The 18,004-nt window shown below is 44.5% G+C and overlaps 1 protein-coding gene across 4 annotated transcripts in view; it reads left to right on the plus strand.

The window, feature by feature from the left end:
* cdk14 (cyclin-dependent kinase 14) overlaps nt 1–18,004 on the plus strand; it is a 153,336-nt gene that overhangs the window by 105,047 nt on the left and 30,285 nt on the right. For all 4 annotated transcript variants that reach the window (XM_041043469.1, XM_041043470.1, XM_041043471.1 and 1 more), the window contains one exon: nt 2,411–2,561. In XM_041043469.1, coding sequence (XP_040899403.1) covers nt 2,411–2,526 — 116 coding nt within the window. In that variant the 3' untranslated portion in view covers nt 2,527–2,561. The remainder of the gene's footprint in view (nt 1–2,410; nt 2,562–18,004) is intronic.

The raw sequence follows: 18,004 nt of genomic DNA on the forward strand, positions 1-18,004 counted from the left end.
GCCCCGGCTCAAAAAAAACAGAGTACCTTAGAAACACACAACATCTTAGCTTTCAGTATCTTCAGTTTAGAAGCACATCTGTAGTAACACTGTGTATTTTAGGTGTTCAGAGGCTTTCGCCCCAACTTTACAGTCAGGCTATATTTCAATTAATCCAACAGAAATGGGGTTATTGCATGAAAGTGTGTCAGAGATGGCTGCTTATCCATATTATTTGACAGGCGACATATACATACACTACCAATCCCTTAAGCTGTTATTCATTAGCGGAGTGAAAAGGCTGCTCAGCAGACCTGAGACCGTGCTGTCACTGACATGGTGGTAATTTTAATGGGAGAATTCCATTTTTAATTCCCCCCCTGATTAGGATTTTTCACTATTATTAATCCTGTTATCGGCACCCAGCAGGTTGTCATGTCTGAAAGCGGCGGTCACTGAGAGAGAGAGAGAGAGAGAGAGAGAGAGAGAGAGAGAGGAGAGAGATGGCTCATTCTGATTCTTGTCATGCTTGCTCACACTCTCTCTCTCTCTCTCTCTCTCTCTCTCCCTTCTCCCTTTATCTCTCTCTCTCACTCTCTGATTCTCTCTTTTCTGCATGCACATGTGACACACAGGCAAAGCAGCAAAGCCACTGAGGGAAGAACGGGACTGAATTAAAACAGTTTCATAAAATGAGGACAAGAGTGGATAAACACAAATTTTCCATGTGTGTGCGTGTGCGTGTGTGTGTGTGTGTGTGTGTGTGTGTGTGTGTGTGTGTGTGGAAGACAAGTGTGGATTTGCTGCTTGCACTTCTGTGCTGAAAGGATGTGTCAGAATTATGCAAACGAGAAATGAATGTGAGATAAAGAACTGGCTAATTACTCCAGTTGTATTTGGCTACAACCACAGCATAGTAATCAAGTTCTTCCACCAGAAAAGACTGGAAACAGATGGAACAGCCCAGTAAAAGCTTACGGCTCTGTACTTAAATCACCCAGTACTACCAGTACTCTGAAACAAACCAAATAAAAAGATAATATGAACCATCAGTAAAAAAAAAAAAAAAAATGTAATTGACGGTTGAGAAACTGATGAAGCTTTCGAGCAAACGTCCCATGTTATACCCTACAGGGATGACCAGTATGTTTTCTTCAGCCCACTGTGCACTCTATTGTCATGTGTATCATGGATTTATCCAGACAATACCCAGACAGATTACTGGGAACAATGGCAGAATCATTGAGACAATAGAGCTCCTGAGGTTGCTGGTGCTGTGTGGATTGGATTGTGACATTTTTAAATGTGATTTCAGTGAGAGAGAGTGTGTGGGTGTATGGCAGTGCATAAAAAAAATGCGAGCAAAGGCCTTGAAAAAAACAAAAACGTGTTATTCTGGACGCTGATACATTTAGATGTATGTGGAAGTGAAACAAAAGAAAGTGTTTAGACAGAGTGGTCCTCCAGTTCCTCTGCTGTCCTCTGGAAAACCCACTGCCTTTACTCCCAAGCCAGAGGGGAGGGTGTGGTCTTTTCAGAAAAGAGTAACTGTGTGAATCCTTTGGCCCTAATATGAGTTTGATTTGAAACTCCCTGAGTGTTTAAATAAATTTTCAAGCACCACACTCAAAGTTACAAATCAGTCACATCTGAACACACAGACAAAGTATTTTTAGATTCAGTGTCACTTACATTTTCCAAGGATGTCATTCTTTCTGATGTCCACTGTGAATAAATGTCCATAGATCTCCATCGTAGAAAAAGGATCTTTATTTTCATAACTTGCCTGAAAATCATCACATTTTTCTGATCTTTTATCAAAAAATAACAAATGAACACAACCGGTACTTTAGAAGAATGTGTGGATGATGTCTGTAAGACAAACACCATTGTAGTATTTTGACACCTGGTTTGTGAAATATAATAGAAATGCAAGGAAGAACCTGAGCACCAAAGCAGCAGAAGGGTTAGTGCAGGTTATGGGAAACCACATGTTAGGATTCGAGTTTCCTTCATTAGACAAGAACAGGAACTGATGAACCGGAACTTTTTCCTCTAACATTTCACACAGACGAGCACATCACTGTATTTTTCTTGGCAACTCAAACTGGTTCTTAGATTTAGCAGTCACATAGGTTCCAATGCACAAATATGTCCATCCAGCAATTCAGCATCTCCTGCCCCTCGGACCTCCTGCACTGATTCTAGAGATTTTGTTCTTGTTTAGCAAAATCTGAAATGTTATATGTGGTAATTTAACTACTGCTTATGACCAAAATATTACAACTCTAAAAAGACTCACTCTGCAAATGAATTCAAATTCAAGAATTCACTTTTTAATAACAGTCTTTAACGACACTTCACAACTCCATGTTCTTCATCTCTGTCAGCACACATTCCTCTAATCCGCTCGCGTCTTCTCTCCCTGCAGTGTCTTCTATCTTCACCGTACCAAATGTCAAGCTGCAGACAGAGAGCGGGGACAGCATACAGGTGTGTGCACGAAGGAACAGTCATGGAAAGGCATCCTCTGGCAGCAAACACTGACCTGAGGCAGCATCCTGCACATGACTGCCTGACAGGTACGTGCTCATTACCATGCAAGAAGCAGACACACAAACAGCAGCCTCAGCAGCAGCAGCAGCAGCATCTTCATGCAGTTCCATACACTCATGAGGAGAAAATGAAGCACACACACATACAAAAAGCAAACCTGAGGTGAAACTTTAATGATGTGAATGAGACTGCTTCAGTGAAACAGGGTTACTGCAGGTCCTTAAAAAAGTTTTTTTTCTCCTTTATTTCTTTCAAGTTCTTGTATCTTAACATGTCTGGAAGTTCAGCAGCAGCATTCAGCCTAAAGTGGAGCAGTGATGCAACAAATGACTGTAGCTATATCTACGTTGTTGTTTAGTCTTTTGTTTTATTTTTTATTTATTTCCACATCTTACACAGCTTACCATTGGCAAAGTACGCATGCTAAGTGTTTTGAACTTGAGGAAAGAAGAAAGTTTCCATGTCTCTCCTGAGGGCTGCAGTCATGCTAACATAGGCCTACTCATGTGAATCCAAGCTTTGTGGATTAGTCTGCATCTGGCTGCTTAAACCTTAAAATAATTCTTACAAGATATGTGTCACAATCGATTTATCTCTTTGAGATGTCCAAGTAGTTAAATACAAATCACATCAAAATCACTGGTAGAAAACTAAATCTCAGATTAGTCCTTTGAAAATGGAACATTTTTTCTACACAAGAAAAGATCAGAAGTTTCTTCAATTTTACAAAACACACATCACATCACAAACTGCAGCTCAAAGTTATGACTCATTATCTAAATCTATTACAATCATCTCATCCTTTTATAGTTTAGTAAGTCAAAATATTTGACTGTGTTATAATTTTGACTTATTAGGTTTTGTTTTAAATTATTTCTAACTAGCTCGAAAGAATAGTGTCCTCACAAAGATTGTACATCGGCTGTTGCTAATGTGCCAGTTCTTTCTATGGCTTTTTCTTTAGCTCTAACATGTATTGTGAATGTTTTAGAAAAATGTATAATGCATGTACGTTTTGAGCCTTGGTGCTAGAAATATAAAAGACAAATTTGTATTAAAAAGCAGAAATACCACCGATCTGATATATATATATATATATATATATATATATATATATATATATATATATATATATAGAGAGAGAGAGAGAGAGAGAGAGAGAGAGAGAGAGAGAGAGAGAGAGAGAGAGAGAGAGAGAGAGAGAGAGATAGTATTACCCCTCTCTGTCCAACACTCTTCTGCATCCCACCAACCACCACAGTTTTTCTTTTAACTCTGGTGCCATGAGATCGCTGCTCGTTGCATTGAAGCAGAGAATGCTATAATAGATGGAGGAATGGCTTTAAGTGGGTGAGGAGGGTGTCCCATTCATTAGAGACCGGGGTCTCATTCAGTCCTCACATAAAGCAGTGCTATTTGCATGTAATAAGAGGTGCAAGAGGCCAGGCATGGGGACAATGGCTGGTCTAATGATGGACTTGGGATTGTGAGGGCCAGTGCAGGGCCACAGCACAGCTCTGTGGACCAGATTATATCTGTAATTATTGACAGGTGCAGAGCCACACCACACACGTCAGGTCTTCAATTGGCAGCCTCCAACTTGGAAGATCCTTCAACATTTTATGTCCTGATATTTTTTCTACAAAGTCTACATGTTTCTTAAACATGGAGAAGATGAACATTGAATTCCCTGTATTTACTTTTACAGGGAACATGTTGAAGTGGGTGTATCCCGAGCCATTCTGTGACTGTGTGTGTGTGTGTGCATGTGTGTGTGTGGAGGGTGGAAGTCACCCCACTGAGAGAGATGTGTCCTCTCAGCTGCTGCATTTACATTGAAATCAGTCTCTTTGTCCAGGCCCGTCCTAAAGCCTGACAGACTGGGAAAGCTTCACTGATATCACCCTAATCCTTGTGCACACATTCACATTAATACACTGACAAATTGCACCAACACACACACACAGCCATTTATTCTCACAAATGTATCTCATGCACATATTTAAACTGTGTTTCCCATTAAGTATTTTTTGGTTCTGTCAGAAAAGCTAAACTACCAAAATAAATAGTATAGAATATTCACAGAATAAGTATATTTATCATAATGTGAGGCAGAGTCTTAGATACAGGCCAGGACGGGAGAGCAGCGATAAACAGTTTATTTCAAAAATGTGAAGACAAAAAAGGAATGAATGAGAGCAGGTGATTTCCCGGGCAGTGAACAGCGTCAGCTGGGCGGTGGCGGATGAGCACGAGGGGGATGAAATCAGGGGATTCACGGAGAATGTCGGAACGATCTGGCGAGGATAGATGGGAAAGCGGAGCCTCTTATAGTCAGGCGGTAGGACTGATTGCGTCCTGATTGCGCACAGGTGAGAGCAATCAGCCTGAAGGTGAGGAGGAGCCGCCCTGGAATACTCGCCTGTGGAACACGCCCACACCAACGACACACACCCACACCTATACATCGGAGAAAAGAAAAGAGAAAACCCCAGAGACAGCCGAGCTGCCTCATGACAGTACCCCCCCCCCCCCCCCCCCCCCCCCCCTCAACGACCGCCTCCTGGCGATCCAACCAGTTTGTCGGGGTGCGCAGCGTGGAAGTCCCTGATTAGCTGTGGGTCCAGGATGAGGGACTTAGATATCCAGGAACGCTCCTCCGGACCATAACCTTCCCAGTCCACCAGATATTGCAGGCCCCGGCCCCTGCGGCGGACATCCAGCAACCGGTGAACAGTGAAGGCCGGCGAGTCATCCACCATCCTGGGGGGTGGGGGAGCGGTTAGAGGGCTCAGAGGACTGGAGAAGACAGGCTTCAACAGGGAGACATGGAACGTGGGATGGATGCGCAGAGATTTGGGGAGTTTAAGACGAACAGAAACAGGGTTAATGATTTTTTCAATCTCAAAGGAACCAATGAATCTGGGAGACAGTTTTTTTGAGTCTACTTTGAGTGGAATGTCCTTTGTGGATAACCAAACCTTTTGACCGATGGGATGTATTCTGGAGCTGGGGTCCTGTGACGGTCAGCTTGGTGTTTGTAGATGGATGTGGATTTGAGCAGCGCTGTGCAAGCATCCTTCCAGATGCGCCGGCATCGGTCATACTGAGCCTGGACTGAAGGGTGACATACCTGTAGCAGAGCAAACCAGGGTGTTATGTGCATACTCAATCCAGGGGAGGTGTGAAGACCAGGTGGAGGGGTTATGGGAGCAGAGACAACGAAGAACGGTTTCCAGATCCTGATTGGCACGTTCAGTTTGGCCATTTGACTGGGGGTGAAACCCGAAAGTGAGACTGGATGTGGCCCCAAGGGAGCTGCAGAAGGCTTTCCAAACCTGTGATGTGAACTGGGGCCCCCTGTTTGAAACAATGTCTGAAGGGATGCCGTGGAACCGGAAAACGTGGGAGATCAATGTGTCAGCAGTTTCTCTGACAGAGGGGAGTTTGGGTAGAGGGATAAAGTGGGCAGATTTGGAGAACCGATCTACAACTGTGAGGATGGTGGTATGGCCGTTGGAGGGAGGTAACCCAGTGACAAAGTCTTTAGCTATTTGGGACCATGGGCGTTGAGGGGTGGACAAGGGGAGCAGTTCGCCAGCACGAGACTGATGGGATGACTTGTTCTGGGAGCAGGCAGAGCAGGCGGCTATGTATTCACGAGTGTCGGTTTCCATGGAGGGCCACCGGAAGTGACTACGGAGGACAGAGAGGGTTCTTTTGAGACCAGGATGACAGAAAAGTTTGGAATCATGGGACCACTGGAGGACGGAGGATCGGACAGCCTGTGGGACAAAGTGTTTGCTGGGAGGACCAGTTCCAGGGTCAGGCTCCTCCAGCAGAGCGGCACGCAACTCAGTCATGGTCAATGCTCCTACGACGCAGGAAGTTGGCAAAATGGTGTCAGGAGTGGAAGGTTCGGCTTCGGAGACAAACTGGCGGGACAGAGCATTGGGTTTGATATTCTTAGAGCCAGGTCGATAAGTGATAGTGAACCCGAATCAACCAAAGAATAGCGCCCATCTAGCCTGGCGAGAGTTTAGCCTCTTAGCAGACCGTAGGTACGCTAAGTTTTTATGGTCAGTCCATACCACAGATGGCTGCTCGGCGCCTTCCAACCAATGTCTCCACTCCTCCAATGCCAACTTCACTGCCAGGAGTTCTCTGTTGCCAACATCATAGTTGCGCTCAGCTGGGGAGAGATGCCTGGAGAAAAAGGCACAGGGGTGAAGTTTCTGGTCTGTGGGGGAGCGTTGAGAAAGAACAGCCCCGACCCCCACATCAGAGGCATCCACCTCTACCAAGAACTGGTGGATGGGATTGGGTTGGATCAGGATAGGAGGGGAGGTGAACCTCCTCTTGAGCTCCGTGAACGCCTCCTCCGCCCCGGAGGTCCACTGGAAGGGGATGGAGGTAGATGTTAGTTTGGTTAATGGTGCTGTAGTTCTGTATAAAGCGGCGGTAGAAGTTTGTGAACCCCAAGAACCTCTGTAATTGTTTCCGGTTGGGAGGGATAGGCCACTCCAACACAGCCTGCACCTTGGTGGGATCAGCTTGTACCTGGCCACTTTTGATTATGAATCCCAGGAAGGAGATGGTATCTGTGTGAAACTCACACTTCTCAGCCTTGACGTAGAGACGATTTTCCAAGAGTCTCTGGAGGACCAAGCGAACATGCTGACGATGCTAGAAGGGATCCTTGGAGAAGATGAGAATGTCATCCAAATATACAAAAACAAAACGGTTAAGAAAATCTCTCAGCACATCATTAACAAGGGCCTGGAAGACAGCAGGTGCATTCGTTAAACCAAATGGCATGACTATGTACTCGAAATGGCCGAGAGGGGTGTTGAAAGCTGTCTTCCACTCGTTCGGAGATCCAGTTTGGAGAAGATGGTGGAGCCACTGAGTGAGTCAAAAGCTGAGGAGATGAGGGGCAATGGATATTTGTTTTTGATGGTGATGTTATTGAGATCTTTGTAATCTACGCATGGTCGGAGAGTCTTATCTTTCTTTTGAACAAAAAAGAAACCAGCTTTTAGGGGGGATGAGGATGGCCTGATGATTCCTGCTTTTAACGAGTCATGAATGTAGGTTTCCATTGCCTCCCGCTCTGGCTTAGACATATTATACAGACGGCCAGAGGGGAGAGAGGAACCGGGCAATAGGTCTATGGAGCAGTCGTAGGGTCTGTGAGGTGGAAGGGACAGGGCTTTGGCTTTGCTGAAAACTTCGCAGAGATCATGATACTCGGCGGGGACGGACGAAAGATCTGGAGGTGGAATGGTGGCAGGAACAGGGAGACTTCCTGAGGGGGGTAAGGCAGAGTTAAGACAATGTTGATGACAGTGAACCGACCAGTTTATTATTTTACCCGCTGCCCAATCAATGTGAGGGTTATGGAGCTTGAGCCAGGGAAAACCAAGGACCAGTGGTGTAAGGGGAGCAGAAAAAACCAGAAAACTCACATGTTCGTGATGGTTACCAGAGAGTATCAGGTGAAGTGGCTCGGTCTGATGAGTTATTTTGGCCAGTTGTTTGCCATTTAAGACACAGACAGGGATGGAACCGGGGATAGGATGAACCTTAATACCGGCCTGGCGAACCAGCTCAGAGTCCAAGAAGTTTTGTTCTGCCCCGGAATCAATCAAGGCACAGAGGGGGATTGAGTGGTCTAGTTGAAGAGAAGCCGGGATTTGAAGTCTAAGGTCGGAGGTGTTGTTGCCCATCAGACTCCCTATTTGTACTGGTGGGCTGCAGTGTTTGGGCGAGTGGGACAAGAGGAGATCACATGACCGGACTTTCCACAGTATAGGCACTCACCTGCCTTTAACCGACGCTGTCGCTCTTCATGAGTGAGACGAGAGCGGCCCAGCTCCATGGGTTCCTCGGAAGAGATGGTAGGAAGCAGAGAAGAAGGAGATGTGTAAACAGGTTGATCCATATTGGTTGACTGACTAGGAGCGGGTATGCGCTTGGCTCGGGAAGGAGGATTAGAGGCACGCTCGCGTCTTCTCTCTCAGCGCCGGGAATCTAGGCGAATAACTAGAGAAACCAGTTCGTTAAGAGAGTCAGGTTCATCTCTCACTGCTAATTCGTCCTTCAATTCCTCATTCAAACCAAAAATGAATCCGGCATGGTGCGCCACCTCGTTCCACCCCGCCTCCGCTGCCGGAGTGCGGATGACTCGATGGCGTAGTCAGCAGCCGGCCGAGAATCCTGACGGAAGCCTCTTGGAGGCGTTAGCGGGAGCATTGGGATGGCAAAAAACCAATTTGAATTCTGTTAAGAACTCTGAGAACTGTGACCTGGCCGCTCCCGTTTCCCCCAGGAAAGCCTGAGCCCATACTAGCGCTCTCTCCCTCAGCAGACCGACGAAGAAAGCAATCTTACTCATGTCCCTGTGATATGCCACAGGCTGCATCAAAAAGAACTGCTGGCATTGTAAAAGAAAACCCTTACTTTTATCGGGATCACCGGTGAATGGTTCAGGCATGGGAACCGGTACATCTACCGGAGCCGGACTGTCGGGGAGCGAGGAAGCGCCAGCGGGAGTTGAAGACGGAGACTGTGGATGAATCTGTAGAGCTAGGGACTCGACCTGGTGTGCTATCTGGGAGACTTGATGTCCAAGGGTTTGTTGTTTTTCCATGAGATCTTGTAGAATCTGGCTGTGGTGTCCGATGAGGACGCCCTGGCTGGAAATCGCCTGCGGAAGCTTCTCCATGGCCGCTGGGTCCATTTCTCTGGCCAGATCGTTCTGTGAGGCAGAGTCTTAGATACAGGCCAGGACCCAAATGCAGACGGGAGCGCAGTGATAAACAGTTTATTTCAAAAATGTGAAGACAAAAAAGGAATGAATGAGAGCAGGTGATTTCCCGGGCGGTGAACAGCGTCAGCTGGGCGGTGGCGGATGAGCACGATGGGGATGAAATCAGGGGATTCACGGAGAATGTCGGAACGATCTGGCGAGGATAGATGGGAAAGCGGAGCCTCTTATAGTCAGGAGGTAGGACTGATTGCGTCCTGATTGCGCACAGGTTAGAGCAATCAGCCTGAAGGTGAGGAGGAGCCGCCCTGGAATCCTCGCCTGTGGAACACGCCCACACCAACGACACACACCCACACCTACACATCGGAGAAAAGAAAAGAGAAAACCCCAGAGACAGCCGAGCTGCCTCATGACACATTATTTCTTAAAGTGTTGAAATTGCGAGTATAAAGTGGAAAGTGTGACATAAGTAACAATGGAAACACAAATTGTTAATTGTTCCTTGTCACCCTGATTCAGTGGCATGCAGTGATTTTTACAGCTAAACAAGCAGAGCCGGAAAAAAAAACCCCTACGTACTGCTAACTCTTAGGTAGCAATAACTTAGGATGAAAAGACTGCTGAAGTAATTTTCTAATGCACAAGCACAGTTTCCACGTGCATCTGTGCATGTATGAAATAATATGTGCTTGACAAGCACAGTTTTCTGTAGCTTGCTATAGCTAGGCACCGATCAAAGATCCCAGGATCATCCATGATGTGCATGTACAAACATCTGAAAAAAAAAAAAATGCTGTTTCCCCCCTCTGCTTTATGAGCCCAAACCAGCCACGCCCGCAAAAATGATAGATTCAGCGGTTGGTAGTTAGCCTAGCTTCCAGAGGGCAGCCACAAGAGGGCAGTGAATGCAAACAGTCAATAGCTGATCTTTTATGGGACAGAACGCTGTTCTGAGATGTAAGGAGAGGTGTTGCGTCTTCTTTGGTATCGTTCTAACTGAAGTCTGTTTTTAGCACTGCTAGCCTTGCTTGTCCTCATGGCACGCTACTGCCCTGATGAAGGATTCACAATGTTGTGCAATAGTTGAAAAGAACTTGAAGCAGGACTTGAAGATTAGAGGCTGTGGTTCACACCCTGCACCTAATGTATTGTTAGGCAAAGAAAACACTTGGTTAAGTTAAAGGAAACACAGTGGCCTTGGTTAAATACTGAAAAGGTTAAAGGAGTATTCCAGTGATTTAGTTTTGCACTTCCATTAATTTGGGGGACTCACAAGAGAATTTTAGTCTTTTTGTCCATAGAACGAGTCAAGCTCCAAAAATGGTGGATTTCATTACATCTTCCCTGCCTTCTAAATACCTGCTGCTTTCACATTTATAACCCAGGCTTTCTGCTAAAACCTTTAAACCTCGAGCCCAAACCAAGATAACCCTGATGACATTATCAAGCTCCCTCCAGACCCACAGGAGACATTATACACCAGTTTTCACAGTGTTGAGCTGTGACTCATGCTTCAAGTCACCAATGACTTTCTCAATATTTAAAAGCAGCGATAGCTGGTATTGCATCAAATGTGCAATGTGAAAACAGTATGACAGCGTGAGGGAGGTGGCTCGTAGCGATGAATCTGCAGAGAATCATCAGCTGAATCTGCAGCCCAGCTTAGATTTACGCAGCCTTATAGTGAGTAAAGAGGAGTTAAGAGGGAGCTAATAGAGGAGAAATGGAAGCAGAGGCTTGCAGGAGCAGGCTCGGGTTTCTTTTTGTTGAGGCAACGTTGTATTATTTATAGGAGGTGGTGGAGGCAGGCCGCTTCAGACAGAGCAGAGCAAAGAAGGCGAGCAGCCCCTTTCTCTTTTGTGGGTCTATTCCCAGTGGGCAGGCTTTGTGCTGGCTGGATGGCTGCCTTTGAGGAAACCCAGGCAGCTATTGAGCTGAGAGTGAAGGCCAGGCCTGACTCGCACTGAGACACAGCAACACTACAGCACTACAATGTCTGTCACTGCTATGGCCAGAGAGGAAAAGAAAAGGACACAGAGAGAGTGACAGAGGATGGGGGAATAGTGGGAGTGTCTGATTTTGGCAGGGAGGGAAGAAAGAAAGAGTGTTTTTTTTTTGTTTGTTTTTTTTGTGTAGTGAGAGTAGAGAAAGCCAGAAAGAGATAGGAGGAGTGGACTGAAAAAAAAATGGAGGCAGGGTTGGAGAAGAGAAGAAAGGGGGGGAAAGGGGAAAAAAAAGGCAGGTCTCCTTTACAGTACTGCACTGCACTGATCTATGTTTATTCATGATTCTGCATTATTCACAAGGTTAGCTGATGCAACTTGGTGCCGAGGGTAGGCAACGGCACCCCCCCCCCCCCCCCCCCACATCAATCCACTCAGTGACCACACAGTTCAACTCCAAGTCCCAACAACAAGTGGGAGACAGCTGCCCCTGCCCTGTGTCTGAGCTTCATCACACTCCACTGATACTCCAGGCTGGAGTGTATGAAGAATTGGACACAGTGTGCTCACAGTCAGAATACATAACAAAGCATAAAACATTGATTCAATCAGGGAGCAAAGAGCAACATGAAAGACATAAAATCAACAGCTCAGTGCCTCAGTCCAAACAAGAATTTAGTTGGTTGTATTTTGAAAGCGAATCTTCAGAGTCTAAAGCATTGTTTCAGATCTATACCCAGATATAACATTCAGTCATATTCTTTTTGTGCAAACTAATAGTACACACTTAATTTGACCACAGTGTTACATGTTGATGGTAAAGGTGTCGCTCATCATGACAAACTCTGAAAGAATTATTACATCCAATTCTGCAGGTCCATTCATCTCTGAAGAGCATTTTAACATGTTCCAGTCAGATATTTTCCTCAGGTGTTGGTGGAGGAGCTAAAAGAATTAGTGAATACTTAACTGTCATTCATTTCTAGCTATCATTGACTCCAAATTAATTATAATATTTAATTATAATTTTTTTTAATTCTTAGTATACTGGTGCCTAAGACTAAAAATGAAACAATGATTCCACAGGCAAGATTTCAGATTTGGGACCGAAAGGACACACACTTTCATTTCTACAACCCAGTGCACCAGCAGCATGGTCAGTAATGTGATTGTTCAGCGTTGCTTAGTTTTAGTGTAACTCTACATTTTGATGAAAAAAAAGTAATATTTGCTCCAATTTCTCCAATTAAAACTTAATTGCCTGGAACTGCAGTATGGTAGCATTTGCCATTGTATTGTCATGTCTAAAATAATGTCTTAAAAATATTGGTGCAGTGGTTAGAACTGTCGCCTCATAGCAAGAGGGTTCCAGGTTCGAACCCCGGTCTGGGCTCTTCTGTGTGGAGTTTGCATGTTCTCCCTCCCTGGGTTTTCTCTGGGTAGTCTGGCTTCCTCCCACAATCCCAAAAACCATGCATATTAGGTTAATCAGCTACTCTGCTCCACTGTCCTTGTGTGTCGGCCCTGCAATTGACTGGTGACCTGTCCAGGGTGTACCCCACCTCTCGGCTGTAGTCAGCTGGGATAGGCTCCAGCTCCCCCCGCGACCCTGACGGATCAAGCGGTATAGAAAATGGATGTTGGTAAAATACGTTCACCATAATTAAACAGTAAACAAATCCAAATCTGGGAGAACACTGGCTTTGAACTCCATAAAGAGGATGGCATCACCTGGTAACAGGTCAGTCATCCAGTTTTAATCAACACGTAACCCGTTTCCCAACCTCCTGCACCAAACGGGTTGTGTTTTGTTAGCGAGTTAGCTAATGAACTTTTCCTGATTTGATGTCTTTATCTGCGAGACAGCAACAAACAAATTCATGTAAGCACTTTCTGATCTACTGTCTCTGTGGTTGTGGTCTGGTTAAGTCCAGAAAAATCATTCCTTGTATTCACATCAAATATCAAATGTATTTTTTTTTTTTTGTGCCGACGGTTCAGTCAGAGTCGCTCTGACAGAGTGCGGTTGAGTACTGTTCTCTACGCTTCTGCTGGTCACCTGGCTGCACTTCACACAAAGCAGCAGCCTTTCTACAGTGTTTCTGTGCAGTCAGCCATCACAGGTCGGCGACAGGACACTCTGGCCCCGAAGCATCACTGTGTCACTTTGAAGATAACAGCTGCAGGCAAAGCTGGACTGTAGTGTCCGGAATGTAGAGGTGCCAGCTATTTATCTAACCGTGTGTACACACAGACACAGACACACACACACACACACACACACACTCATACTTGCCTGAGGTATCATCTCAGTGACCATGGTACATTTTCTGGGATAAAATGCAGGAAACCTTCATAGCTGTGCAGGTATTTCTCTTCAAAGTAAAAAGCAACTATTTGTCCCCTGGTGTGTTTTTACCCTGGTGCCGTTCTACTAAAGCCGACAGTGTCCAAAGATTACAAAGTCAACGGGACAGAAAAGAATATTTTTGGCTCTGTAGCAGGAAGAAATAGATTTGTGCGGTCCACAAAACGACCTGTCAGAAAGTTTTTCTAGGTAAAGGACAAAGTGATTTTAAAGTATATCCCTGCTGTGAGCCTGAGGTGGAAGGGGGGGGTAGGAGTTGGGGGAAGGAAGGATAACCGGAGGCATAGCCTTGAGAAATGGAGAGCCTTCAGTCAAATCACCCGGTTTTACTCTTCCACTGCCTCTTATAACTTTACAGTTTCAGCGCCTGCCAGTGAAGTGGGCTTTCATTTCATCATAACCTCATGGAAAAGCATTGTGAAGGCACTAAATGTTAAATGTAGCTCTAAAATATTTGTTGTATTTGTATAGAGTCACTTTCCAGCCTTGTTTATATCACTACATCCTGCTTTTATGGATATGATGTTTGCACCACAGACTCTTATTAAACCCGATGCATGAAATGTGAATGTGCACAGTGTAGGAGCTGCAGTTCAAAGTGCTGAACATTTTTTTTTTTTTTTTTGGTCTGTGAGGAGATATTCATGTTATATATGCAACTTTCAATATTAACTTTTTGTATGCTGCATGGAGTTTGAATTAAAATGCGCTACAAGGCTCCACGCTTTTCATCTTTACTTTTTATCATTCCCTCCTCACTCCTTTCCTGAACCATCACGCAGTATCTGTGTCATTTGCCAACACCAATCATACTCCCACAGTCGTAAGCCTCATATTGCTGTGGTTTAAAAAAAAACAAAAAAACAGTATCTTTAGGAGTGATGTTCTTACGGAATGATTCCTCACCTCACAGTTTACATGCAGTTCCAGTGCTAATTGCCAGTGTTGGTAAATAACAAGTTGTTGAGTATACAAACAAGGAGGAAGACTTGCATTCATACCTTTCATATGATGATGGGTCTTGTTTTCATGGCACCGATAAGGTCTTAGACTTTGCACTGAGGATAAATTTGCTCTGATCAATAAGAGCAAATGCTGCAATCAGGCAGTAATGGTTCAAATATATAATGAAGTTTAACATATCACTTTTCAGTGATTGTTTGTTGTATTTAAATCTGGATTATGGATAGATCAGTCTGTGTTTATCTATAGATCAGTATGAGTGATTTTTGCAGTATCTGTTGTCCATGTCCATATGACTCAGTCCTCTGGACATGTGGGATTACAGCAGCTCATTAAGCCTGTGTGTCATTACATCCTTTCCAACTTTGTTTTGGCAAAAATTGCTGTTGTGAATCCAGATTGTTTGGGTGATTCATGTAGACTCAAAGCAAACAGGGTAAGAGTCTCTTACAGGAGTGTAAGAGTTAACTGGCTTAAATGACGATATATCAACCATGGGACTGTTAATTAGTCTGATAGGGTTGAGTTGTTTTGATTGATCGAACACTAGCCATTTGGATGTGACGTTAGGTGTTGATGTTCAATAATCCAATCAAGTGGCAGTTGTTTGGTTTTGTTTTGGAAACAGGTCTTTTAATGAGTCATTTAGCATTCAATGTAAGAATGTGAAGCGATGTATATGTATCACTTTCTTACTACCAATGCGGATTGTAGCGTTTCTGTGTAACGGGTTTGGGGACTCCAGGATCTGATGTTTATCCTCGCTTTGAGTGCTGCGCCTCATAGCTTCTCTTCTGTTCTTTCTTGCTTGTGAGGGACACAAAACCCAAATTATAAGACATGAGACTACTTCCAGTGGTAACCTACATCTACCACTATGATGGTAGTGATTGTAGCAGCAGTAGCATTAGAAGCAGTGTTACCACTATAGCAGAAAGACTGACTAAAAAGTATTCCTCTTTCTTTTTCACTCTCTCTCTCCCTCTTTTCCTGGACGGAGATGATTGACAGGTCAGGGGATTGGATGTGATGAAGCATGCTCTATCAGATGGTCAGGAGGAGGCAGAGAGAGAGAGAGAAGAAAAGAGAGGGTGATGGGAAGGTGGAGAAGGGTTGTGGTCGGTCCATGGTTCCCCCTGAACACACACACACACACACACACACAGACTTGTTTGGTAACTTATTTTAAATTCCTAGAGACGAAAGGAGCAGAGGAGAGGAGCGGAGGGGAGAAAGGAAGGAATGAAAGCGGTAGGAGGGAGGAGGAGGAATGGGAGGAGAAACTGGACAAAGAGGAGGAGTGAAAACAAAACAAAAGAAAGTAGACAGAGTAAAGGAAGAAAAAAGAGGTAGAGGACAAAAAGGGGGTAGGAGGGGGGTAGGAGAGGGAGAGGGAAAGGGAGGGAGGGAGGGAGGGAGGAGTCCTTCAGGAGGAGCAGGAATTGATTTCATGTGTAATTTGTTGATCAGCGGTGGCAGCGGATGCCATCAGGCTGACATGTAGGAGGAGTCCCATTATCATAAGCTCCCCTCTAGTCACAACAGTATTCTCCTTTATTCTCTCAGCCGTCCATCCCTCCATCCTTCCCCTTTCATATCAAGTGTGTCATTGTTATATTCAGAGGGTTACTGATACATTTCTCTGTGTGTCTGCTGGTGTAATCTTCATTCATATAGTCAAAAAAAAAGAAAAAAAACATTCCCCCAGTTTCTCTCTGCTCCTTGTTAAAATGAAAAATACATTCCGTTTCCACATATTTACCCTTCTGAGGAAAACTGATAGAATAGGAGACTGCAAAATAATATGACAGCAGTTTGGTAGGTGCCTGCAAATAGCTGTAAACAAATCTCAACAACAGGGGGATGTTTTCCAGAGATGCAGACAAAGTACCGTATCTTTTTCACCCCGTCTCCCAGTTTTTGTTTTTTTTTTTCCCTCTCCTCCTCTTCCCTCCACCATATGGCTCTCCCTAATGAGCAATGCACATGTACCTCCTTCCTTTTTTGCGCCTCCAAAAGGAAAAGAAGCAGTTCCTTCTTATGTGATGCAGCCAACAGCTCCTTTTACAGCAGCAGATCTGGAGCTTCTTGTCTCAGCTGAGTGAATTAGTGTCAAATGAAGTATGCTAATGAGTTTAACTTTGTCTGCCTGCCATTTGAAATGCTGTGGGATAATGAGTTGAGCTCAGATTGATACAAAGAGGGATGGTCCAAATTTTTATGCACGGACTGTGTGTGAGTTGCTTCCTCTCTTGCATCAAAGCGTCTACCTCAGGTTGCAGCGACGCGTTTTTTCTGAGGAAAATGATGAGCCTGATGACGGTAGTAGAAGAGAGTAGCACAGTCAAATTTGAGAACCGGAGCAGCATCACTTTACAGGAATATGCCTTCAAGGTTTAGTTCAGGGACGCCAAGAAAAATGGGTAGATGGCTCAAGAGGACTTGTCTACTTTTTTAGCAATTTTCAAGGAGGAAGGAGGAATAATCAGGAGATGGACTCAAGAACTGCTCTCTGTGTTTAGCAAAAGTCTGAGGAGGAGCCTTTGTGCTCAAAATGTCACAACAGCACGTAAAATCTTTGAACGGGAACTATTTGATGTGCGGATGCAGATTTATCTATTTTCAACTACTGCGGGGATTCTTTTGATCCAGGTCCCATCCTGTTGGATACTGGGATATGTGTGTGTGTGTCCTTAATATTGTTTTCTCTCAAGAGATGAACAACACCCCCAAGAGTTAATATACATGGCCCCAAATATGCAGCGCTGGTCATACAGTTAAGTTACAGCCAAATTTATTTAAACTCATGTAGTTTGCAAAATATCAGTCCTCATTTATCCAGCAGGGGAAAAAAAAACTTAAAACTAAACATCCCTTGGCTCTTCAAACTAACAAGTACAAAATAGGTTTGGTTTCCTGATTGCTATTTAAAAAAATGCACAAGGTCAGCTACCATTAAATCCCAGTGTCTCATCAAGACATGTTAATTATAAATGAAGGTATCCAAACTGTGCCAGCAGTGCTTAATCAGGATTATAGAGAGGTGTGGGTGTGCCTCTGGACTGTGTGTGTGAACGTATTTTTCTTTTAATGTGTTTCTTCCTTCTAACCTTAGGCCACAAACTCATTAATCACCCCTCGTATATCAACTGGTAGAGTCTGGGTCTTGAATTATCAATTACAGATCGGATTAGAAGGGATTAGTTTAGGTCGAGCTTTGCTAGTCAGGAGTCAGTACAGGTTGGAAAGCTGTACCCATGCAGGTTTCTGCTCTGGAGAAAAAAGAAATGGACTCACATGTGTGACCTAATTCTAAAAAAGTATCCTCTCTAAAAATTTTAGTATTTGTTTGCATCATATAGGACGGATCATTTTATGGTGTTGCTGATTATATGGATATTTTATCATAGTTTAAGCCGCAGC

The sequence above is a fragment of the Toxotes jaculatrix genome, chromosome 8 (assembly GCF_017976425.1).
Source record: "Toxotes jaculatrix isolate fToxJac2 chromosome 8, fToxJac2.pri, whole genome shotgun sequence".
Classification (NCBI taxonomy): domain Eukaryota; kingdom Metazoa; phylum Chordata; class Actinopteri; family Toxotidae; genus Toxotes; species Toxotes jaculatrix.